This window comes from Staurois parvus, unplaced genomic scaffold (genome assembly GCF_062004578.1).
Source record: "Staurois parvus isolate SC_StPar_1 unplaced genomic scaffold, SC_StPar_1.0 ptg000109l, whole genome shotgun sequence".
Taxonomy (NCBI): Eukaryota; Metazoa; Chordata; class Amphibia; order Anura; family Ranidae; genus Staurois; species Staurois parvus.
This window is the reverse complement of record NW_028317905.1, coordinates 214,243-241,690: the sequence shown is the minus strand read 5'-3', so window position 1 is coordinate 241,690 and position 27,448 is coordinate 214,243. Positions and strand designations below refer to the sequence as shown.

Sequence of the window (27,448 nt, the reverse complement as noted above, 5' to 3'; positions counted from 1 at the left end):
CTCATGCTGCTGCCAGGCCCGTAATCTGTCATGGGCCCCTGTACCGCCTCCTCATGCTGCTGCCAGGTCCAGAGTGTGTCATGGGTCCCTGTACGGCCTCCCATTGCTGCTGTCTCTATCGCCACACTCTGCCATGTGCCACTTTCAGGTCTCCTCACACTGCTGGTGGTTTCCATTTTTGTCATAGGGTGCTGTATGGCCTCCCATTGCTGCTGCCTCCACCGCCACACTGTGGCTCCACACTCTGGTTTTGGCCCCGTGACTGCCCAAATGAGTGAAGTGTGCGGTGATTCTAAGATCGACGGCACTCATCTGCATGTCATACTGACTGACAGTATTATTTCTCTTCCCCAGCAGACTCCAAGGGCATTTAAATTAAAGGTACAGTGTTCTGCACTAATATTAAGTCTCTCTGAAGCCTAGAAACACCCTTTTTTAAGTTAAATTCACAGCGAATTTATTCGACTCGAATCGAATATTGTCCACGAATTCGCCGAATCAGTCGAATCGAATTTTTCATTTCTTCGCTCATCTCTACTTAGGATCATGAGCAGTTCCTTTCCTTCTCCATACTCTTCTCTTCCCATCACTCTGGTACAAGTTGATCTTGGTCTCATCTGTCCATAGGATGTTGTTCCAGAACTGTGAAGGCTTTTTTAGATGTTGTTTGGCAAACTCTAATCTGGCCTTCCTGTTTTTGAGGCTCACCAATGGTTTACATCTTGTGGTGAACCCTCTGTATTCACTCTGGTGAAGTCTTCTCTTGATTGGTGACTTTGACACACATACACCTACCTCCTGGAGAGTGTTCTTGATCTGGCCAACTGTTGTGAAGGGTGTTTTCTTCAAAAGGGAAATAATTCTTCGGTCATCCACCACAGTTGTTTTCCGTGGTCTTCCGGGTCTTTTGGTGTTGCTGAGCTCACCGGTTGCATTCTTTCTTTTTAAGAATGTTCCAAACAGTTGTTTTGGCCACGCCTAATGTTTTTGCTATCTCTCTGATGGGTTTGTTTTGTTTTTTCAGCCTAATGATGGCTTCACTGATAGTGACAGCTCTTTGGATCTCATCTTGAGAGTTGACAGCAAAAGATTCCAAATGCAAATAGCACACTTGAAATGAACTCTGGACCTTTTATCTGCTCATTGTAATTGGGATAATGAGGGAATAACACACACCTGGCCATGGAACAGCTGAGAAGCCAATTGCCCCTTTACTTTTGGTCCCTTAACAAGTGGGAGGCACATATGCATACTGTTGTAATTCCTACACCGTTCACCTGATTTGGATGTAAATACCCTCAAATTAAAGCTGACAGTCTGCAGTTAAAGAACATCTTGTTTGTTTCATTTCAAATGCATTATGGTGGTGTATAGAGCCAAAAATGTTAGAATTGTGTCGATGTCCCAACATTTATGGACCTGACTGTATATTGTTAGTTGGTTTAGTGGTCCCATACATTGGTGGCCAATGGGAGATGGACACTGTTACACTGTTGACCAGTGGGAAAATTGCCTCCTTCCAGAGAGCTAGATAGAAGCTCTTTATTGTTATTATTATTATTATACAGGATTTATATAACGGTTTGCACAGAAAACAAAATGAAGGTAGACATTCTAGTTACAATACAATTTGGTACAAAAGGAAACAGAGGGCCCGGCTTATTAGAGCTTACAATCTAAGAGGAAGGATTGAGTGATACAAAAGGTAATAGCTGTGGGGGGATGAGCTGATGGAGGAAATAAATGGCGGTTTACTAGATAGAAGCAGGATAGACTTCTTTAAAGAGAAAAGTTTTCGGGGATCGTCTAAAGGTGGATAGATTAGGAGACAGCCGGACAGATTGGGGTAGCGAGTGCCATAGGATAGAAGAAGCTCAGGAGAAGTCCTGGAGGTGAGCATGGGAGGAGGTGACACTGAAACTAGAGAACCAGGGGCGGACTGACAACTCATGGGGCCCCCGGGCAATAGGAGATCATGGGGCCCCTGTGTCCTTGCCCAAACTCAAAAAAGCCCATGAAAAAGGTACCAGGGGCATCTCATGGGGCCCCCTACTGACCCCGGGCCCTCGGGCAGCGCCCAAGTTTCCAAATGGTCAGTCCGCCCCTGTAGAGAGCAGAAGGTCTTGGGAGGATCGAAGAGAGCGGTTTGGTTCATATTTTGAGACCAGGTTGGTGATGTAGCCGGGGGCAGAGTTGTGGATGGCTTTGTAAGTTGTTAGTATTTAGAATTTTATTTGTTGGGTGAGTGGAAGCCAGTGAAGGGATTGGCAGAGAGGGGTGGAGGACACTGAGTAGAAGCCAGTGGAGGGATTGTCAGAGAGGGGTAGAGGACACTGATTGGGAGCCAGTGGAGGGATAGGCAGAGAGGGGTGGAGGACACTGAGTGGAAGCCAGTGGAGGGATTGTCAGAGAGGGGTAGAGGACACTGATTGGGAGCCAGTGGAGGGATAGGCAGAGAGGGGTGGAGGACACTGAGTGGAAGCCAGTGGAGGGATTGGCAGAGAGGGGTGGAGGACACTGAGTGGAAGCCAGTGGAGGGATTGTCAGAGAGGGGTAGAGGACACTGATTGGGAGCCAGTGGAGGGATTGGCAGAAAGGGGTAGCAGACACGGAATGGTTGGTAAGGTAGATGAGCCTGGCATCAGTATTCATGATGGACTGGAGGGGGGATAACCTATGTAAAGGTAAGCCAACGAGGAGGCAGTTGCAGTGATCAAGGCAAGAGATTACCAGGGAGTGAATTAGGAGCTTTGTGGTATCATTGGTTAAAAAGGGGTGTATTCTGGAGATGTTGCGGAGGTTGAGGTGGCATGGTTTGGACGGGGACTGGATGTGGGCCTAAAAGGATAGTTCAGAATCCAGGGTTACACCTAGCACCCTGGCATGCAGGGATGGGCTGATAGTGGTGCTATTGATCCTGACTGAGAAATCAGGGGAAGATCCCCAGCAACCTCTGGAGGAACCCCAGGGTTCCATGTAACCCAGGTTGAGAAACCCTGCTCTATAGTTCTTGTATTGTGTTTATCATTTCCAGCCTACAGGTGGAGCTCTCAGCTCATTTTTTTACCACTTGAAGACCAGCATTAAAACCCCTTTCCTATTCAGGCCATTTTTTCAGTTTTCAAGGCTGTCACATTTTAATGACACTTACTTAGTCACACAACACTGTACCCACATGAATTTTACAGCATTTGTTTTGAGACAGATAGAACTTTCTTGTGCTGGTATTTAATCACTGCAAAGTTGTTTTTATTTTTTTGCTATATAGTAAAGAAAAAACATTTTTCCTATTTTCTGTTATAAAACTTTGCAAATAAATAATCTTATCTTTAAGCCAAAATGTGTTCTGCTATATCACCCTGGTGAAAAAAAAACAAATAGGTGTATATTTAGTCTGTGTGAAAGTTATATGGTCTACAAACTATGGTATATGGCATACAGTATATTTGGAAATTGATCAGTCCTGATGTATTGATGGCCTATCTCATTTCTTGGGACTCTAAAATGCCAGGACAGTACAAATACCCCAAAAATTACCCCCTTTTTTAAAAAAAATAAACAGTCCAAGGTATTTAGTAAGAGGCATGGAGAGTTTTTAAAGTTCATCTTTTGTCACTTCTTTGGAAAATTAAGAAAATAAAATATTTTTTTTCCCTCAAAGTTGTCATTTTAATAAATTATTTCTCACACACAGCATAGGCATAGTTACAGTTCCACCCCAAAACACATTCGGCTACTCCTCCCAAGTATGGGGATGCTACATATGTGAGATTTTTTTCACAGCCTAGATCAGGGGTGGGCAAACTTTTTGACTTGAGGGCCGCAATGGGTTCATATATTGGACCCGGGGGCCGGACCAAGAGTAGATGAATGATGTGTATGTGTCATCCATAGTAAGTATAGTAATATTCCCCCATAGTAAGCATAGTAATTAATCCCCCATATAGTAATTCATCCCCTATAGTAATTCATCCCCCATATAGTAATTCATTCCCCATAGTAATTCATCCCCCCATATAGTAATTCATCCCCCATAGTAATTCATCCCCCATAGTAATTCATCCCCCATAGTAATTCATCCCCCATATAGTAATTCATCCCCCATAGTAATTCATCCCCCATATAGTAATTCATCCCCCCTATAGTAATTCATCCCCCATAGTAATTCATCCCCCATAGTAATTCATCCCCCATAGTAATTCATCCCCCATAGTAATTCATCCCCCATATAGTAATTCATCCCCCCATATAGTAATTCATCCCCCATATAGTAATTCATCCCCCATAGTAATTCATCCCCCATATAGTAATTCATCCCCCCTATAGTAATTCATCCCCCATAGTAATTCATCCCCCATATAGTAATGAATCCCCCATATAGTAATTCATCCCCCATAGTAATTCATCCCCCATATAGTAATTCATCCCCCCTATAGTAATTCATCCCCCCTATAGTAATTCATTCCCCATATTAATTCATCCCCATATTAAGTCCCCAAGTCCCCCCTGTGTCAATTCACTTACCTTTGCTCCGCGCGTTCCTCTCGCCGTGTTCCCGCGCCGTTCCGGTGTAGCATGAAAATCTGTCTCCTATGAGGATCTGTCCCCCTCGACGTATCTGCGCATGTGCCAGTTTCAGGCATTAGCAGCCGATCGGCGATCTCCGGCACATGCGCAGATACGTCGAGGGGGACAGATCCTCATAGGAGACAGATTTTCATGCTACACCGGTCTTCAGGGCGGACTGTGAGAGGAGCCTAGCGGGAGCCTAGCTCCGCGGGCCGGATTAAAAGGTCCGCCGGGCCGTATACGGCCCGCGGGACGTAGTTTGCCCATTGCCGGCCTAGATGCATAGAGGAGCCCAAAATTCAAGGAACACCTTTGGGATTTCAAGGAGCATAAATTTCTCCTCTAATTTCCTTCCTACCTATCATTTCTTGAGTCCCTAAAGTGCCAGGACAAAAAAAACATTCACAAAATGACCACATTTGGAAAGCAAGCATCCCAAGGTTTTTTCTGAACAGCATAGTGAGTCTTGTGAGAATGTAATTTCTTGCCATAAGCTTTTGAAAAGCTGACACATAGACAGACCCAAAATCCAAGGAGCATCTTCAAGTGTTTTTTGGGGCATTAGTTACATATCACGTTTTGGGGGCCCTAGAGCACCAGGACACCCACAATATAACCACATTTTGGAAAGCAAAAAGCTCAAGGTATCTTCTAAGAGGCATTGCAACTCTTTTGAAGACGTAATTTTTTGGCAAAAGTTTTTGGAAAAGGAGGAATGAAAATGTATTTTTTACACAACATTGTAAATTATTAATATATTTTTAACACATCATGGCATATTTTGAATTACACCCCAAAACATATTATGCTACTCCTCCTGACTATTGTGATATCATGTATGAAAAATTTCACAGCCTATCCTCATAGAAGGGCCTAAAATCCAAGGGCACCTTCAGGCTTGCTCGGGGCATAAATTATGCATCTAATTTCCTGGTTACCTTTCAAATTTTTGGAGTCCCTGGAGCATGAAGACAGTAGAAACACCAACAAAATGACCAATTTTTGGAGAGTAAAAACCCCAAAGTGGCATGTTTAGTCTTTTGAAGAAAATATTTTTGCCTCATGTTTTTGAAAAATGTGGAAAGAAAATGAAGATTACATTTTACATTTACATTTAAAGTTGTCAATTTTATAACTGTTTTTTCATACACAGCATTGCCAAACTTCGAATTTCACCCAAAACCACATTCTACTATTCCTTCTGAGTATGGGGTTACCATATGTGTCAAATCTTTTCAATGTTTGGATTGATCACCATTGATCAGACACTATAATTTGTGTATCACAAAATTCAAACAATTGTATTAGAAACAGTGTACTGCAATGATCACCTCTGTATGAGTGGATAGGGAATATAGTTTAGTGTGGTATCACCTGTAGACCCCTTTCCTATAAGCCAAGAAAGCCCAGCCTACTGCAATGCGAGGTCCCCAGGTAGTACAGGAGACTAAAGAAAGGAAGAACAAAAGAGTTCTTGTTGTTCTAGGAGTGCAGTTGTCTGCAAGAGATTGGTGGGACTGGTGCTTTGCTGGAACGTAGTCAGTGGGACGTCCAGATGGGTCTGTTGAGGCTACACTGTACTGGTGTGGCTCTGACCAGGAACACTGTTGCTGGCTGCACATGACTCTGGTGATGCTGTACTGACGTGGCTAGTGATCAGGAACATTGTTGCTGATTGAACTGGTCTGATAACATTGCCACTGGTGTGGGAGCAATCAGAAACACTGTTGATGGCTGCACTGGTCTAGTAACACTAGGACTGGTGTGGCTAGCAATTAAGCACACTGTTGCTGACTTAGAGTGCTCTCGTAAAACTGGGGCTGGTGTGGCAGCAATCAGGAACACTGGGACTGGTCTGGTGGCAATCAGGAACACTGTTGCTAGCTGCACTGGTCTGGTGACACTGTGGTGGCAATCAGGAACACTGTTGCTAGCTTAAATCAGTGTCCTTAGAGCTTCCCTTTACATCAGAGTCTGCAGGATTCCTCCTTACAGTGCAAGGGGGAACTCTGAGGACCCAGATGTAAAGGGAAACTCCAGACACTGGGACTGGTGTAGTAATAAGGAACACTGTTGCTGGGCTACACTGTTCTGGTTATACTGACACTGGTGTGGTGGTGATAAGGAACACTGTTTCTGGCCTACACTGGAGCTGGTGTGGTGGTGATAAGGAACACTGTTGCTGGCCTACACTGGAGCTGGTGTGGTGGTGATAAGGAACACTGTTGCTGGCCTACACTGGGACTGGTGTGGTGGTGATCAGGAACACTATTGCTGGCCTACACTGGGACTGGTGTGGTGGTGATCAGGAACACTGTTGCTGGCCTACACTGGGACTGGTGTGGTGGTGATAAGGAACACTGTTGCTGGCCTACACTGGGACTGGTGTGGTGGTGATAAGGAACACTGTTGCTGGCACACACTGGTTTGGTGACACTGGGACTGGTATGGTGGTGATCAGGAAAACTGTTGCTGGCTGCATTGGTATGGTGTAGTAGTGATTTTAGCCACTGTGCCTGGCTGCACTATTAGGACTTGTTCACATGTAAGGTTAAGGAGTGATAAAATCTTGAGGTTGAGCTGCGGTTTTACTGCCCTCCCAACTGCTACCCCCTTCAGCTGCAGAAGCAGCAGCCCGGGGTTGTACACATGCTATTGCTGGGATGCTTTGCTTCACAGCCATGGCAGGAAGTATACCCTTTGTTGCTTTCAGTGACAGGTGAATGAGGGTGCTTGGGTAGGGTCCAAGGGGTTTAATCAGGCAGTGAGAAGGTGATACAGTGCCTCCCCACTGTCTGTCAAATGCTCTCTGAAGAGCACTTCAAACACAGTGGCTGGGTGGGAGGTGTTTAAAGCTGATGTTTAGGTATGTCAATTTTACACAGAGGCGTCCCTAGGGTTGGTGTCACCCGGTGCGATAACACTTGGTGACACCCCCTCCGAAGATCCCCGCAGAATGGATCGGATCTGCGGATTGAGCATAATGGATTGGACTCTGATCCATTATGCTCAATCCGCAGATCTGATCTATCCTGCGGGGATCGTCGGCTTGCTTTACAACTTACCTTTTCGTGGAGCGGGTCCAGTGTCACCCCGTGCGGTAGGTGTCACTCGATGCGGCGTGCACCCCCCGCACCTGCCTTGGGACGCCACTGATTTTACATATTTGCATTGGTTCAGCTTGAACCAATAGAAATATACCAGTGCATACGTGTGGGGTCCCAGTGGAATGTGAAAATCACTGTACTAGGCACCTCTACTACAATGGGCCAAGCTGGATATAAAATGCCATACCTACACTTCAGATTTAAACTTTTTTTTCCACTTTATTCTAACAACATTTTTTAAAAAAGCTTGGCAATCCTTCCATGTATCCATTTCCATCTCTTTGTCTCTCTGAACAGGAGTTTTTTCTGAATGTTATCGAAATAATAAGGAACAGGCAGAACTTCTTTTGATCCATGTGAACCCCAAATGGGGAAGGGCCACAGCCCTGGAACTGGCTCAGCGGTCTCAAGCTCTGTCCTTTATGTCACAAGGAGGTGTCCAGGTTGGTCATAAATGTCTTTATATCAACAAAAAACAGCGCAAAATCTACAAACAAAATTACACAAGAGAACAAATTAAAAATAAAGAAATATTAAAAAAATATAAAAAATCAAGTGTCCATGTGAAAATAAGTCCTTATTCCCATTGAAACCAATAATAAATTATTCAAAATGTGCTTCCACCTATCCACCATGTGAGAAATGATATTAACCGCACTCACCAGATAGAGGTGAGTAATGAGCCTTATAGGATATAAGGGATTCTATGCCCCCTCCAAAAGAGATCAAATCTTCTTTTTCACCCTGATTGGGTATATTAATCACCTCCACTTTATTCCTCCATGAATTCCTCAATGGTGTATAGAAAAAGAAACTACATAGTGTAATACTGCCACTTCATATAGAATAGAAAGATAGAATAAGGCCACTCACATGTTTAGATATAATTAAAAGCCTTGTTTAATAGCCTAGATGGCTTCAAAATAACCACTTTCCACAGTTGCAAAATATAGGGATCTCACGCTTCTGTAGTGTCTGCAGAGGATGAACAGCCTTCCACCTCTAAGATGGCCGCTTGAACATGCAAAAGGATGCCAAAGGTCCCCACTTGCATACTAAGTTAAGGAATAAATCAGTCTTTAACCCTAAAATAGCGAATAATTGCTGTGTGGAAACTTTTAAAAAAATGGTAGAGCATGATTTGGAGCATTTGTCTGTCCCTAAGCTAAGAACTAAACAGGATTTAATCCAAGGAATTCGGAAGTTAGAAAATAATATAAATATTCTAATTAGACCAGCAGATAAGGGGGGTGGTGTAGTGGTGTTAAATAAATCAGATTACTATACAGAGTTGAATAGATTGGTGGATGATGGTAACACATATGAAGTATTGAAAAGTAATCCTACTAGAAAATTCAGATTGAAATTAATTAACTTGTGAAAGAAGGAGAAAAACTGGGAATATTGAATAGCAAGGAGACAAAATATTTGGTGCCTAAGGCTCCTAAAGTACCAGTGATTTACCAATTACCTAAAATCCATAAAAATTTGGCAAAACCACTGGGAAGACCCATTATAAATGGGATTGACTCGTTGTTCTCCAGACTGGGAGAGTATGTTAACAAGTTCCTGCAACCCTTGGTTTCTGCCTTCCCTGCATACCTCTATCTGGTGAGTGCGGTTAATATCATTTGTCACGTGGTGGATAGGTGGAAGCACATTTTGAATAATTTATTATTGGTTTCAATGGGAATAAGGACTTATTTTCACATGGACACTTGATTTTTTATATTTTTTTTATATTTCTTTATTTTTAATTTGTTCTCTTGTGTAATTTTGTGTTTTTTGTTGTTATTCATTGGTGTTTTTTCACTGTTGTACAGCTGCATAATCACTTAGGATTTGTTTTTTGGCGCTGGGATATATATTTTTTGATAAATGCCTTTATACCTGATCTGATATTATTATGCCCAGGTAGCCTTTGTTATGAAGAGACAGACACCCAGTATAAAAAAACACTATAGAAATGTGCAAAAAGTCTCCAAAGGAGTGATTGTGAAGCTCAAAGTTGGCAATGTATATCTGACCATGTAACACAGGCCACAATGGCTTTTTATGCATAAAATCTATGCCAACACCAAATCTTCATGGAAGTTCTTAATTTATCTGTTACAGTTGTAACATGAGGGAAGGTAATCCCAGTGGGTGTTATTAGATAAATAAAACTCCAATCTGACTATCACTAATCCCCACCAGTCAACTCCAGTATCCACAAGTCAACTCTGTTTCTACTTGCCACCTGCAGTCACCTCCTATTTTTACTCAGTGCTATTCAGACCCCACCAGATTTCTGCAGCCTCCTCCCCCAGTTCTGCTGTGCCCCACCAGTCTCCTGCAGTCTCCTACAATTCCATCCAGTACTTTTGAATCCTCACCAATCACCTGTAGTCTCTTCCCATTCCATCCAGTCCTTCTAAGTCCCAATTCAGTCTTCCACTTTCTTCGAGTCTCCTGTCTCTTCCAGTCATTTCCAGTTCCTATTGTCCCCCATAAATCAGTGTCCTTAGAGTTTCGCTTTACATCTGGGTCTGCAGAGTTCCCCCTTGCACTGTAAGGGGGAATCCTTCAGACTCTGATGTAAAGGGAAACGCTAAGGACACTAATTTAAGGGGGAACGCCAAGACCTCTGCTATGGGGGGGACTCTGGTGACCACAGACCACCTTCCGTAGAGTGTATACACTAAGGTAAGGGGGGTTATTGATGTAAGAGAGAATCTTTATATCAGTGCCCCCCTTACTGTATTCACTTCTCCCTTACATTAATGAACCTCCCTCAGACTGGCCTGGCAGCGCTGTCACTGACCTCCTCTCAGGTGCACCATGCAGGGCTCAGTCAGACTGTCCTTTTCAGGCTCCAGCTTGGTGGCTCTGGTTTCATACTACTGTATATTCTCCTCTGTACAGTCCACAAATGTCTGACTCCTCCCGTGACCCCTGTCCCGGCAGCGCTCCTGTTCTTGACTCCTCTCCAGGCTCCCCCTCAGAGACTGCAGACATGATTCAAGAGAAGGTCAGAGACTAAAGGACATGATACAAGAAATGGTCAGAGATTGCAAACATGATACAAGAGATAGTCAAAGATTGTGAAATGATTAAAGAGATGGTCAGAGGCTGCGGACATAATACAAGAGATGGCGAGAAGTGGAGATCTATCCCATCTCCACTTCTGGTTCCATCAGTAGAGCGTGACAGGCCTTTAATGGCCGTATATTGTTGGTGAGTGAACATTTTTACTGCACGTGGTGGAGCACATTGCTGGAATTAAGAATTACTTCACACTAGCAGCTAATGACATGATACAAGAGATGGTCAGAGACTGCGGACACAATACAAGAAATGGTCAGAGATTGCAGACACAATACAAGAGATTGGTGTTATTGTGCTCATGACAAGCTCTCACCTGTCTAACATGGTACCACCACCACGGCTTGCTGATTGGTTGCTAGAGGTTACTGCACATCATTACTGCTCGCTGATTGGTTGCTAGAAGTTTATGCACATCCTTACCACTCACTGATTGGTTGCTAGAAGTTACTGCACATTATTACTGGTCACTGGTTGGTTGCTAGAGGTCACTGCACATTATTACTGCTCACTGATTGGTTGATAGAGGTTAGTGCACATCAATACTGCTCACCCATTGGTTTCTATAGGTTACTGCACATCCTTACTACTCACTGATTGGTTGCTGAAGGTTACAGCACATCATCTCACTGCCTTCACAGCATGGACTGAGAAGGTTAGGGGACCCACCAATAGACAGAAAATTCATAGGACTCCTGGGATCAATAGCAGTGCTGGGCAGGAGGGTGTGATCAGTGGCAGTGGTGGAGGGAGGGTTGATGGGATCAGTGGCAGTGGTGGGAAGGATGGGACAAGTGACAGTGCTCGGGAGATGGGATGAGTGGCAGTGCTGATGGGGGGATGGGATCAGTGGCAGTGCTTGGGGTGTAGCGACAAGATGGGTATATCCACCTTGTTGCTACACAGGTGTGAGGAGGTGGCCCTTCACTCTCTCAATCAACACTTTTTAATCCTTATGCGGCTAACATTAGTAAATAGATAGCAATAGATAACCGAGTAGTGCTGAAAAGTGATCTTCCTATTGCAACAGCCAACCATTCACCCAATAAAGTCCAACCATGCATTATCATTAGAGGAAATTGGGTCTTATTTGACTGAGCCTTCAGAGAAGCACAGATCAATGTATACATTAGGCCATCTAGCACTGAGCAATTAAATCCACCCAGGACCCCAGGTGATCCATCCGGACCAGAGGAGGGAAGCCTATGACCAGACCCTATTGCAGTATACCCATTAAAGGGGCCCTCTGACTGACATCTCTAACATCCAGATCCATAGAGGAGGGGATCTTGGACCAGGCTGTACCTCAAAGGGGACTTCCGTTTCTGGCTTATTTGATCAATGCGCATTAAGATTGCACTTCCGGTGAGTGGGCAATCTTTCTATTTGTCACATGTCACCGGAGTACTACTGGTTCACACCGGGATATAGAAGTTTTTCACCCATTAATAACCATTGGGGACTGTCACTGTCACCTGATATACATACTACCACCTTTGGCACTTTAATTTAGCTAAATATTTAATTGCACTTTATCTGGATGATCGTATACCAGATCACTTATACCAGAGTTTGTTTGTACTTATGGAAATACCTCATGTCATGTTGTTCTTATAGCTTTTATTACTATTATTTGGATTTTTACTGTTTTAGCGCTGCACTTTTTTATTTACATTATTCCTTTTTTCCCCTGCTGTCCCTTCCATTGTCCTCCAATCACCCTAGTCACCTCCTTCCAATCTCTTCCAGTCTCAACCTGTTCCTCCTAGTCTCTTCTAGTCAACTTCAGTCTCTTCCAGTGAGCTCCTGTCACCCTCAGTCTTTTCCAGTCCCCTCCAGTTCCACTCAGTCTCTTATAGTCTCTCCCAGGTTCCTCTTGTCCCCTCCAGTCTGCTCCACTCTTATCCTGCCCCCTCCCATCAACCCCAGTCGCATCTCTAGTCTCCCCGTCCCCCCTTTAGTCTTCTCCAGTCTCCTTCAGTGACACCCAGCTTTCTCCAATCTCTTCCATTCTACTTTTTTCTTCCCTGGTCTCCTCCTGTCTCTTTAAGTCTGTTTACCTCTCATCCTGTCCCCTCCCATATCCCCCAGTTACCTCTAGTCTTCTCCTGTCTCCCCCCCTAGTCTCTTGCAGTCTTCTCCAGTTACTCTCAATCTTCTCCAGTCTCCTTCTGACCACTCCAGTCTCTCCCAGTCTCCTCCAGTATGCTTCACGCTTTTTCCTTAACCTTACATCTTCTCAAGTCTCCTTCAATCTACTTCTACTCCTAGTGTCCTCCAGTCTCCTAGAGTTACCTACTCCAAACACCTGTAGTCTTCTCCAGAAACATTCTTCAACATCCAGACACCTCCAATCTTCTCCAGTCCCCTCCGATCTATTCCATTCTCCTATAGTCTCTTTCAGTCTGTTTTTTTCTCTGCTGCCTTCTCCATTGTCCTACAGTCACCCCAGTCTCCTATAGTTTCCTCCTGTCTCCTCTAATCTTTCCCAATTCAACGCTGTCCCCTCTAGTCTCTAGTCACCTCCAGTCTCCTGCAATTGTCACCTAACCCTTCCAGTCTTTTCCAGTCCTCTCCAGTCTCCTCCTGACCCCCCAGTTTCTTCCAGTCACCTCCGGTCTCTTCCTCTTGTTTCCTGTCCTCTACAATCCATTATCCCCTTCAGTCGCTTACACAATCTTCCAGTTCCCTTCCACAATCTCCTTTCTTTTCCAGTTTCTTCCTGTCTCCTCAGGTCTCCTATTCTTCCCTCCAGTCATCTCTGGCCCTATCCATTCTCTGCCAGTCTGTCTCCTCCAATTTCACCAAGTCTCCTTTAGTCTTTCAGTCTCCCTCTGTCCCCTCCAGTCTTCCATTCTCTTTGAGTCAGCTTCTGTCATCTCCAGTTACCTCCGGTCTTCTCCAGTGTCATCCTGTTTCCTCCAATCTCTTCCACTCCCCTCATGTCCCCTCCAGTCTACTTCTGTCCACTTTAGATTCATCCAGTCTCTTCAGTCATCTCCAATCACCTCAAGTCACCTCCAGTCTACTCCTGCCCCACCCGGTCATTTCCAGTCTACTTTAATAACTTTCAGTCAGTTCCAGTCCCCTCCAGTCATCTTCAGACACTTTCAGGCACATAAAGTCCCCTTAAGTCACCTGCATTCAATTCTATACCCCTCCAGACACCTACAGTTCTTGCTAATTTTTTTTCTTACTAAGCAGTTTTTGTGCTTTGGGGAAGACAATATAGGTGCCATCACTTGATGAGACATTCTAAAAATGTAAATAATTTGCACTTGTTTTGTACTAACCCCTAAAGCCTCCTTTACACCATATATGATTTTCCCATTTTCATGTGATTTTTAAAGGGTTCAAAAGTCTGAAAGTTTTTTTGCCTAATGCATCCTTCAGTATGCAGATCCTACCCCCAGCCCCCCAAATACTTACCTGAGCCTGATCTTGATCCAGCAATGTGCATGAGAGCAGAGACTCTCTCAGCTCTCTCCTTCCTATTGGCCCAGTCATTGGTCCCTGCTGCTGTCAATCACAGCCAGTGAGAAGGGAGTGGGGCCGAGTTGTGCTCTGTGTGTCTTATGGACTAACAGAGCCAGCTCAGGAGTGAGCATGCATGAGTGCCCCCAAGGAACTTGCTATGCGGGCAGTTGGCGGATGGAGGTGCCAGGAGTGCTGGTGGTAAACCCATGAAGAGGAGGCTGCTCTGTGCAAAACCATTGCACAGAGCAGGTAAGTATGACGTTTGTTATTTTAATATAAAAATGACCTTTACAACCACTTTAAGGACATTCTACAGTCACAGCATACACTTTCATTTAAAATATTAGTATTGCAATAACAATACAGTAACAATGACAATCCAATATGAACTCACTTGAACAATGCCCTTTCATGTTACTAGTGATGCCTGTCTGCTTGCCATTTCTTTCACCAACTTCCTTAATTCCATGTATGCTTTGCAGCTTCTCCTCTGCTGTTCACCTTTGATTTCTAAGGACTGTGTATTCAATAATACCTTGATGTCTGGTGGGTTGGACAAGCGTCTGAAAATATTGTATCAGTTAGATTTGATAATATATCAAATACATAGCAATCTTCTGGAAAAACTGCTATTTTGTTCAAATCCACCCAGACCAACGAATTTACAAAACGAATGCCGAAGATAATGACCGAATTCTGAAAACAAATTGAGATAACATAACAAATATAACGAAAATAAATTCTTCAATGAATGAATGCATCCGAAGTGAAACAAAACTTTCTGGTGTGCACATGTCTACATCCTGCACCACATTAGATTATACACTGCTCAAAGGAATACTTTGAAAACACATCAGATCTCAATGGGGAAAAATATCATGCTGGATATCTATACTGATATGGACTGCTTAATGTGTTAGGAACATCAGGATGCCCCATTGTTTGATGGAAATGAAAATGATCAAACTACAAAGGACTGAATTCAAAAGACAGCTCAAAAATCAAAGTGAAGAAATGAAGCAGCAGGCGAGTCCATTTTGCTGAAATGCCATTGCAGCAACTCAGAATGGTCCTCAGTAGTTTGTATGGCTCCCACATGCTTGTATGCATGCCTGACAACACCGGGGCATGCTCCTAATGAGATGACGGATGGTGTCCTGGGGTATTTCCACCCAGATCTGGACCAGGGCTTCACTGAGCTCCTGGATTGGATAGTCTGAGGTGCAACCTGGTGTCGTCAGATGCACCGAAACATGATATCCCAGAGGTGTTCTATTGGATTTAGGTCAAGCGAGCGTGGAGGCCATTTAATGGTATCAATTTATTCATCCTCCAGGAACGTCCTGCATACTCTCACCACATGAGGCCGCGCATTGTCATGCACCAGAAAGAATCCAGGACCCACTGCACCAGAAGGAACCCAGGGCCCACTGCACCAGAGTAAGGTCTGACAATGGGTCCAAGGATTTCATCCTGATGCCTAATAGCAGTCAGGGAGCCATTGTCTAGCTTGTAGAGGTCAGTGCGTCCCTCCATGGATATGCCTCCCCAGTCCATCATTGATCTACCACCAAAACAGGCATGCTGAATGATGTTACAGGCAGCATAATGTTCTCCACGGCTTCTCCAGACCCTTTCACGTCTGTCACATGTGGTCAGGGTGAACCTGCACTCATCTGTGAAAAGCACAGGGAGCCAGTGGTGGACCTGCCAATTCTGGGGTTCAATGGCAAACACCAATCGAGCTCTATGGTGCCAAGCAGTGAGCACAGGGCCCCCTAGAGGAGGTCAGGCCCTCAGGCCACCGTCATGAAGTCTGTTTGGTCAGAGACATTCACACCAGTGGCCTGCTGGAGGTCATTTTGTAGGGCTCTGGCAGTGCTCATCCTGTTCCTTCTTGCACATAGGAACAGATACCAGTCCTGCTGATGGGTTAAGGACCTTCTATAACCCTTTCTAGCTCTCCTAGAGTTACTGCCTGTCTCCTGGAATCTCCTCCATGCTCTTGAGACTGTGCTGGGAGACACAAACCTTCTGGCAATGGCACGTATTGATGTGCCATCCTGGAGGAGTTGAACTGCCTGTGCAATCTCTGTAGGGTCCAGGTATTGCCTCATGCTACCAGTAGTGACACTGACCCTAGCCAAATGCAAAACTAGTGAAAAACAGTCAGAAAAGATTAAAAAAAAGACTAGGGAACAAAATGTCAGTGGCCTCCACCTGTAAAACCATTCCTGTTTTGGGGGTCATCTTATTGTTGCCCATCTAGTGCACCTGTTATTAATTTAATTAATACCATAGCAGCTGAAACTGATTAACAACCCCCTCTGTTACTTAACTGACCAGATCAATATCCCAGGAGTTTCATTGACTTGATGCTAGACTCTGCTCAAAAAAATTAAAAGAACACTTTTTAATCAGTGTATAATCATAACATGTCTATTGTATTTCCACAGACATTCCTCACAAAGACCTGGTGGGGGGAACTTTCAGTGGACAATGGCTTCATCCAGCTTTTGCTGTGTATGTTGTTTTTCCCTCTCATCTACAGCAACCTCATCATCTACAGGTCTGTCTGCCATCATTTCTCACAATACAGTGATTTGTGGATTCTGGAGTATTCTGTTGTCCAGATGCCTGGTCTATGGGAAGCCAGTAAATGTCAGTGGTAAAAGGTCTGGCAGGATTTGGGCATGTAAAAGAGATTGCCGGAAAATAGGTTTTTTGATCTTGCCAGTCTTTTTCTCTGATGTAGATCAGCTTTAGTGTTCTCATAGTGAAATACTTCTTCAGCTTGTGGTACAATCCAGTTATTTCGGAAGTTAGTAGAAAGTCCTTTCAGCTTGGGTTCTACTTCAGTTTTCATGAGTAAAATATCTCTTTTTGCAAACGCAGGATGGAAGGACAGTACCATAACTGCCATAGGTGAACTATGCCATAAGGTCAAACTACTGCTGATTCTTACTGATGCAGTTACTTTAAAACTTGAGTACAGTGTTTGACCAAGAGGTCCTCTAAACAATGTGAACTGTATAGCCATTTGCAGTTTAGCAGACCATGGAAGCTCACTTGTTTTCTTAGACATGCCAAGCCTCCTAGATATCACCAGGTTGTAGCTCGGGCCTGATATCTACACTCACCAACCAATTTAATATGTACAACTTGCTAGTATCGGGTTGGACCCTCTTTTGCCTTCCGAACTGCCTTAATTATTTGTGGTATAGATTCAACAAGGTGTTGGAAACATTCCTCAGAGATTTCGGTTCATATTGACATGATAGCATCACGCAGCTGCTGCAGATTTTCCGGCTGCACAACCATGATGCGAATCTCCCATTCCACCACATGCCAAAGGTGCTCGATTGGACTGAGATCTGGTGACTGTGGAGGCCATTGGAGTACAGTGAACTCATTGTCATATTCAATAAACCTCTTACATCAACAAGGCATTTTCATCCACACAACCGCTGCTTACTGGATATTTTCCCTTTTTTGGACCATTATCTGTAAATCCTGGCCATTGGTCATGGACTACTAGTGGGAATAGCAATCTGTTCTTCTTTTGCTTGTGTTGTGCTTATCAGGTGGTAACCCTGATTGAATAACTGAAACATTGAAATTGCATTCTTTCCTGAAAATATAACCAACAACTACATTCTATACCTGCCTTACAGGTAACTCTGCATTGACCTGCCTTCATCACTAAAATCTGCATATTGGTCTCCATCAAAGACATCTCCACCCTAACTTCAGTCATAAACACAGCCATACTGGTCTCCATTCTAAAAACCTTTACACCAGTCTCCATCATTATACACCTGATGAAATCAGAGAAAAAATATCCACGCTGTGTCTTTAACAATGTGGCAGCTAACACAAATAGGTCGTATAACAAACAAACAAATGTGTAAACAATGATCTATTATATCAAAATGTGCCCAGTATGATCCATAAAAGATCAAAACCGGTAAATATCTTGAGAGAAACAGTCCACCACCTTTGACTGAAGTGAAAATTCTTCATAAAATGTGTTCAGAGGTCCACCACCATCTCTTTGTGAATTTCAAATTCACTAGAAACATTGGCTGCCATTACAACAGCAAGAACTCCCATATCCACAAACAGCCAATGAAAATGAGATGCTGACAATTTATGCGTCAACATCCGCCTTGTGGTAGAACCAGGGCTACGATAAATAAAGCTCCCCAGGAGCCAAACAAATCTCCAATAGTGTAGTATTATTTCTTAAAAGCAGATACAGTATAAATATTCCAAGCAAGAAAAACAATGTATATAGCTTACATATATAGCCGCTGCCGACCTGCGATATCTACACTCACCAACCACTTTAATAGGTACAACTTGCTAGTATCGGTTTGGACCCTCTTTTGCCTTCAGAACTGCCTTAATTCTTTATGGCATAGATTCAACAAGGTGTTGGAAACATTCTTCAGAGATTTCGGTTCATATTGACATGATAGCATCACACAGCTGCTGCAGATTTTCCAGCTGCACATCCATGATGTGAATCTCCCATTCCACCACATGCCAAAGGTGCTCGATTGGACTGAGATTATTATTATTATACAGTATTTATATAGCGCCAAAGGGTATGCTCAGCGCTGTACAGTAGCAAGGGGGACATAACATGAGACAAGACAGTAACAGTACACTACACATGGGGTTCGAGGGCCCTGCTCTTTCGAGCTTACAATCTAGGAGGGAGGGGAGGGTGGCACAGGAGGAGATGGCTGTGGGGGATGGAATGGTGGGTGGAATGAAGGAGGTTGGTTGTGAGGTGAGGTCGGGTGTTAGGAGAGGTTGGGGTAGGCTTCCCTGAAGAGGAGGGTTTTCAGGGTGCGCCTGAAGGTGAGGAGGGTAGGTGACATTCTGATGGATTGGAGTAGGGAGTTCCAGAGGATGGGGTAAGTCCTAGAGAAGTCCTGCAATTGGGCGTGGGAGGAGGAGACCAGGGAGCTAGAGAGCAGGAGGTCCTGTGAGGAGCGGAGGGCACGGGTAGGGTAGTATCTGGGTATCAGGTCAGTAATGTAGTTCGGGGCGGCATTGTGAATGGCTTTGTAGGTCAGGGTTAGCAGCTTGAACTTGATGCGTTGGGCAATCGGGAGCCAATGAAGGGATTGGCAGAGGGGGGAGGCAGATGTGGAGCGCTTGGTGAGGTGGATGAGTCTGGCCGCTGAGTTCAGGATAGACTGGAGTGGGGATAGCTTTTGTTTGGGAAGGCCGGTGAGAAGGGAATTGTAATAGTCCAGGCGTGAGATGATGAGGGAGTGTACGAGTTGTTTGGTGGTGTCTGGGGTGAGGAATGCGCGTATCTTGGAGATGTTGCGGAGGTGGAGCCTGCAAGATCTAGATAGCAGTTGGATGTGGGGTAGGAAGGAGAGGTGGGAGTCCAGGGTGACACCCAGGACTTTGGCGTGTGGGTTGGGAGAGATGGTAGCGTTGTTAGTGGTGATGGAGAGGATGGGGGGGGGGGCATGGGGTGGGGGGAAGACCAGGAGCTCGGTTTTGGATAGGTTAAGTTTGAGGAAGTGGAGCGACATCCAGTCTGATATGTCGTTTAGGAGGTGGGCGATGCGGGCAGAGAGTGAGGGGATGAGGTGGGGGGTGGAGAGGTAGATTTGGGTGTCGTCGGCGTAGAGGTGGTAATTGAAGCCGTGGGAGTGAATAAGTTTGCCAAGGGAGGAGGTATAGATGGAGAAGAGGAGGCGCCCGAGGACAGAGCCTTGGGGGACCCCGACAGAGAGGGGGAGGGAGGGGGAGGTGGCAGTGTTGTAGGTGACGCTGAAGGAGCGTTGGGAAAGGTAGGAGGCGAACCAGGAGAGGGCAGCGTCCTTGATGCCTGGTGACTGTGGAGGCCATTGGAGTACAGTGAACTCATTGTCATGTTCAAGAAACCTCTTACATCAACAAGGCATTTTCGTCCACACAACTGCTGCTTACTGGATATTTTCCCTTTTTTGGACCATTCTCTGTAAATCCGAGAGATGTTTATGCATGTAAATCCCAGTAGATCAACAGTTTTTGAAATACTCAGGCCAGCACGTCTGGAACCAACAACCATACCATGTTTAAAGGCACTTAAATCCCCTTTCTTCCCAACTCTGATACTCGGTTTGAACTTCAGCAAGTTGTCTTCACCACATCTAGATGTCTAAATGCATTGAGTTGCTGCCATGTGGTTGGCTGATTAGCAATTTGTGTTACAAACCAATTGAACAGGTGTACCTAATAAAGAGGCTGGTGAGTGTACATTAGAGAAGATGTTACAGATGAAAAATAATTCCGAATGGTTATTAAAATTTCTTGTTATGCTGAGATGTCATGCGCTTAGTTCCAGTTGCACTATTTCAGCTAATTCGAGATGTGCTTTTTTGTAGGAAAGACTTTAAAAATTCCCCATCTTCTCGCGATGGAAATCCGAATGAGGAGAGAAAACAGAGTATTGGTCAAGTTTCCAGAAGCGATTCAAAGGGGTAAGGCAGAGCAGAGAGCTTCATTCATTCTTTTACAGATTCTTAATTAAAGATTATAAGCGCTGACACCGACGGCTTTCATATGGCTGGCAATAGATTATTTGTTCTTTTTTAATCAGCCACAGGACTGATCAATAACAAAAAAAATGAACTGATTACCTCATCCACACAAGTTGCTACAGTGCTGATTGGCGTAGCCTGACAATGGAGGAATCCTTGCTGTCAGAATAGCACAGGGGGATTCCTCCACTGTTAGAATACACCAATCAGCGCTGCAGGCACTGATCAAATTAACATTTTCCAACATTCTACAAAAGTCAGTTGCCAGATCAACTTCTGTCAAGCTGATACGGGAATGAATGGATCAACATTCAGCTGGTCCCTGCTGAGCCATGGTGTGTATGATCAGCTTAGGCCGTATAAATTCCATGTGTTCTTATAGATGAGACACCCCAATAAAGCTTTATAAACACAGGGGGAATGACTGACTCCTTGGCCTGTAGCTACGTTGTCATCATTCTTACATCTCTAAACTGGGGACAGACCCATACATATCAGCCTTCTACACCTGTCAATATCTGCCACCTAGATATGAGCCATCCGTGTCCCTTACCATCATCTCTGCATAAACAACAGAACAACATAATCCAGGTTTTTTTAATGTCCATTCAAAAACTTCTTAATCACTGATTTACAGTGCTTAAAACCTGCTGGCCATTGGTCATGGACTACTAGTGGGAATAGCAATCTGTTCTTTTGCTTGTGTTGTGCTTATCAGGTGGTAACCCTGATTGAATAACTGAAACATTGAAATTGCATTCTTTCCTGAAAATATAACCAACAACTACAATCTATACCTGCCTTACAGATAACTCTGCATTGACCTGCCTTCATCACTAAAATCTGCATATTGGTCTCCATCAAAAACATCTCCACCCTAACTTCAGTCATAAACACAGCCATACTGGTCTCCATTCTAAAAACCTTTACACCAGTCTCAATCATAAACACCTGATGAAAACAGAGAAAAAATATTCACGCTGTGTCTTTAACAATGTGGCAGCTAACACAAATAGGTAGTATAACAAACAAACAAATGTGTAAACAATGATCTATTATATCAAAATGTGCCCAGTATGATCCATAAAGAATCAAAACCGGTAAATATCTTAAGAGAAACAGTCCACCACCTTTGACAGAAGTGAAAATTCTTCATAAAATGTGTTCAGAGGTCCACCACCGTCTCTTTGTGAATTTCAAATTCACTAGAAACATTGGCTGCCATTACAACAGCAAGAACTTCCATATCCACAAACAGCCAATGAAAATGAGATGCTGAAAATTTATGCGTCAACATCCGCCTTGTGGTAGAATCAGGGCTACGATAAATAAAGCTCCCCAGGAGCCAAACAAATCTCCAATAGTGTAGTATTATTTCCTAAAAGCAGATAGAGTATAAATATTCCAAGCAAGAAAAACAATGTATATAGCTTACATATATAGCCGCTGCCGACCTGGGATTGCGCAGCGGCATGGCGTCAGCACTAGACAGTCCTCCCCAGGGGAGTGTAAGCTATATACATTGTTTTTCTTGCTTGGAATTTGTATATCTGCTTTTAATAAATACTACACTATTGGAGATTTGTTTGGCTCCTGGGGAGCTTTATTTCTCGTAGTCCTGGTTCTACCACAAGGCGGATGTTTACGCAACAATCGTCAGCATCTCATTCACATTGGTTGTTTGTGAATATGACACATGGGCATTCTTGCTGTTGTAATGGCAGCCAACGTTTCTGTTGAGTGGTGGACCTCTGAACATATTTTATGAAGAGTTTTCACTTCTGTCAGAGGTGGTGGACTGTTTCTCTCAAGATTTTCACTGATTTTGATCATAAACACCTGCACATTGGTCCCATCATAAACATGTCCCCACCAGCCCTATTTCAAGCACTTCCACACCAGCCTTTAACATAAACTACTCCTTGTACCTGCCATTATCATAAACATCAACACAGCGATCTTCACAAACAACCTCTATTATGAACATCTCCAATCTGACTTCCATCATAAACACCTCTAAAAAAGCTCCTATTATTAACACCCAAATTACATCACTGATCTTGTCTCTAAATACCACCTAAACTGGACTCTCCGCTCCTCGCAAGACCTCCTACTCTCTAGCTCCCTTGTCTCCTCTTCCCATGCTCCTCTCCAGGATTTCTCCAGGGCTTCTCCCTTCCTCTGGAACTCCCTACCCCAATCTATCAGACTATCGCCTACTCTGCTCACTTTTAGGCACACTCTGAAAACCCATCTCTTCAGGGAAGCTTACCCCGACCCCAGCTAATACTGGAATCCTCTACTCTTCCAATCACTCCATCCCCCACAGCTAATTACCTTTTGTACCACTATCCCCTCCCTCCTAGATTTTAAGCTCCAAGAAGCAGGGCCCTCTAATCCCTCTTGTAATGAACTGTATTGTTACTGTACTGTCTACCTCCATAATGTAAAGTGCTGAGCAAACTGTCGGCGTTATATAAGTCCTGTATAATAATAATAATAACACCCCTACATCGGCCTGCATTATAAACACCTCCCTGCCGACCTTAATTGTAACAACCTCTATGCCAGTCTCCTTCATAAACATGTTCACACTAACCTGTATCATAAAAAAAATCAGCCTTTAATAAGCACCGTCACACCCACCTCCATTATAAACACGTCCACACCAGCCTCCATTATCAACACTTCCACCCAGGTCTCCATTATTAACATCCCCACCCAGGTCTTCATCATAAAAAACATTGCACTCTTTATATCTTATACCAACTTTGTCAGTCCACTTTCTGATTTTCTTACTTGGTGGATCATAGTTTCTTTTAATTTCTGTTTACAAATATCTCCACATTCATCAAATTAATTCACATCCTTGGACTCATCACCTCGTGATGGAAACATCAGTTCTTTGTGTTCTGTTTAGGTCCCTCCAGTACTGAAGATGATTGTTTCTATTAGAGATGAGCGAATCGAAGTATCCGAAGTGGAATTCGAGTCGAATATCGGAAAAATTTCGATTCGTGCCGAATCCGAAAAACAGCCTAATTCGGACGCGCGAATCGAAATTTTTCCGAAAATGGCGGCTGACATGTGCGGCGACGGAGCGGGGATGTCGGGGAAGGCGCGCAGACAAGGCGCGCTGCCCCATAATGCATTCCTCAACGACATGTGATCGCATCAGCCAATCAGCAGCCAGCCAGCCAGCACTGTGTAATGGTCGAGGTATATATAGCGGCCATTTTGGAAATCTTCATTTGCCTGCAGTCATTGAACAGAGGCAGACCGCTCTGTACTAGGGACAGGGACAGAGTTAGGGCCACAGAAACGAGAATTGGGGACAGAGAGAAGTTACTTAGGGACAGAGAACCATTACTCAGGGACACAGACTTGTTAATGAGGGCCACAGAATCGTTATTTAGGGACAAAGAAACGCTAGTTAGGGCCACAGAATTCATACTCAGGGACAGACAGAATTGTTACTCAGTGCCAGAGAATTGTTACTTAGGGCCACAGAAACGTTATTAGGGCCACAGAATTTTTACTCAGGGACAGACAGAATTGTTACTGAGTGCCAGAGAATTGTTACTCAGGGACAGACAGAATTGTTACTGAGTGCCAGAGAATTCTTACTCAGGGCCACAGAATTCATTCTCAGGGACAGACAGAATTGTTACTCAGGGACAGACAGAATTGTTACTGAGTGCCAGAGAATTGTTACTCAGGGACAGACAGAATTGTTACTGAGTGCCAGAGAATTGTTACTCAGGGACAGACAGAATTGTTACTGAGTGCCAGAGAATTGTTACTCAGGGACAGACAGAATTGTTACTGAGTGCCAGAGAATTGTTACTCAGGGACAGACAGAATTGTTACTGAGTGCCAGAGAATTGTTACTCAGGGACAGACAGAATTGTTACTGAGTGCCAGAGAATTGTTACTCAGGGACAGACAGAATTGTTACTGAGTGCCAGAGAATTGTTACTCAGGGACAGACAGAATTGTTACTGAGTGCCAGAGAATTGTTACTCGCACAGACACAAAATTGTTACTTGCACAGACACAGAATTGTTACTCGCGCAGACACAGAATTGTTACTCAGGGCCACAGAATTCATACTCAGGGACAGACAGAATTGTTACTGACTGCCAGAGAATTGTTACTCAGGGACAGACAGAATTGTTACTGAGTGCCAGAGAATTGTTACTCAGGGACAGACAGAATTGTTACTGAGTGCCAGAGAATTGTTACTCGCACAGACACAAAATTGTTACTTGCACAGACACAGAATTGTTACTCGCACAGACACAGAATTGTTACTCAGGGCCACAGAATTCATACTCAGGGACAGACAGAATTGTTACTGAGCGCCAGAGAATTGTTACTCAGGGACAGACAGAATTGTTACTGAGTGCCAGAGAATTGTTACTCAGGGACAGACAGAATTGTTACTGAGTGCCAGAGAATTGTTACTCAGGGACAGACAGAATTGTTACTGAGTGCCAGAGAATTGTTACTCAGGGACAGACAGAATTGTTACTGAGTGCCAGAGAATTGTTACTCGCACAGACACAAAATTGTTACTTGCACAGACACAGAATTGTTACTCGCACAGACACAGAATTGTTACTCAGGGCCACAGAATTCATACTCAGGGACAGACAGAATTGTTACTGAGTGCCAGAGAATTGTTACTCAGGGACAGACAGAATTGTTACTGAGTGCCAGAGAATTGTTACTCAGGGACAGACAGAATTGTTACTGAGTGCCAGAGAATTGTTACTCGCACAGACACAAAATTGTTACTTGCACAGACACAGAATTGTTACTCGCACAGACACAGAATTGTTACTCAGGGCCACAGAATTCATACTCAGGGACAGACAGAATTGTTACTGAGTGCCAGAGAATTGTTACTCAGGGACAGACAGAATTGTTACTGAGTGCCAGAGAATTGTTACTCAGGGACAGACAGAATTGTTACTGAGTGCCAGAGAATTGTTACTCGCACAGACACAAAATTGTTACTTGCACAGACACAGAATTGTTACTCGCACAGACACAGAATTGTTACTCAGGGCCACAGAATTCATACTCAGGGACAGACAGAATTGTTACTGAGTGCCAGAGAATTGTTACTCAGGGACAGACAGAATTGTTACTGAGTGCCAGAGAATTGTTACTCAGGGACAGACAGAATTGTTACTGAGTGCCAGAGAATTGTTACTCGCACAGACACAAAATTGTTACTTGCACAGACACAGAATTGTTACTCGCACAGACACAGAATTGTTACTCAGGGCCACAGAATTCATACTCAGGGATAGACAGAATTGTTACTGAGTGCCAGAGAATTGTTACTCAGGGACAGACAGAATTGTTACTGAGTGCCAGAGAATTGTTACTCAGGGACAGACAGAATTGTTACTGAGTGCCAGAGAATTGTTACTCAGGGACAGACAGAATTGTTACTGAGTGCCAGAGAATTGTTACTCAGGGACAGACAGAATTGTTACTGAGTGCCAGAGAATTGTTACTCAGGGACAGACAGAATTGTTACTGAGTGCCAGAGAATTGTTACTCAGGGACAGACAGAATTGTTACTGAGTGCCAGAGAATTGTTACTCGCACAGACACAAAATTGTTACTTGCACAGACACAGAATTGTTACTCGCGCAGACACAGAATTGTTACTCAGGGCCACAGAATTCATACTCAGGGACAGACAGAATTGTTACTGAGTGCCAGAGAATTGTTACTCAGGGACAGACAGAATTGTTACTGAGTGCCAGAGAATTGTTACTCAGGGACAGACAGAATTGTTACTGAGTGCCAGAGAATTGTTACTCGCACAGACACAAAATTGTTACTTGCACAGACACAGAATTGTTACTCGCGCAGACACAGAATTGTTACTCAGGGCCACAGAATTCATACTCAGGGACAGACAGAATTGTTACTGAGTGCCAGAGAATTGTTACTCAGGGACAGACAGAATTGTTACTGAGTGCCAGAGAATTGTTACTCAGGGACAGACAGAATTGTTACTGAGTGCCAGAGAATTGTTACTCAGGGACAGACAGAATTGTTACTGAGTGCCAGAGAATTGTTACTCGCACAGACACAAAATTGTTACTTGCACAGACACAGAATTGTTACTCGCACAGACACAGAATTGTTACTCAGGGCCACAGAATTCATACTCAGGGACAGACAGAATTGTTACTGAGCGCCAGAGAATTGTTACTCAGGGACAGACAGAATTGTTACTGAGTGCCAGAGAATTGTTACTCAGGGACAGACAGAATTGTTACTGAGTGCCAGAGAATTGTTACTCAGGGACAGACAGAATTGTTACTGAGTGCCAGAGAATTGTTACTCAGGGACAGACAGAATTGTTACTGAGTGCCAGAGAATTGTTACTCGCACAGACACAAAATTGTTACTTGCACAGACACAGAATTGTTACTCGCGCAGACACAGAATTGTTACTCAGGGCCACAGAATTCATACTCAGGGACAGACAGAATTGTTACTGAGTGCCAGAGAATTGTTACTCAGGGACAGACAGAATTGTTACTGAGTGCCAGAGAATTGTTACTCAGGGACAGACAGAATTGTTACTGAGTGCCAGAGAATTGTTACTCAGGGACAGACAGAATT

The 27,448-nt window shown here is 44.0% G+C and overlaps 1 protein-coding gene across 1 annotated transcript in view; it reads left to right on the top strand.

Annotated features, from left to right (window-relative positions):
- Positions 1–27,448, top strand: part of LOC149467462 (transient receptor potential cation channel subfamily M member 2-like) — a 342,560-nt gene that overhangs the window by 143,367 nt on the left and 171,745 nt on the right. Inside the window, exons 15-17 of the mRNA XM_089671623.1 lie at positions 7,974–8,119; positions 16,694–16,806; positions 20,636–20,731. Coding sequence (XP_089527749.1) covers positions 7,974–8,119; positions 16,694–16,806; positions 20,636–20,731 — 355 coding nt within the window. The remainder of the gene's footprint in view (positions 1–7,973; positions 8,120–16,693; positions 16,807–20,635; positions 20,732–27,448) is intronic.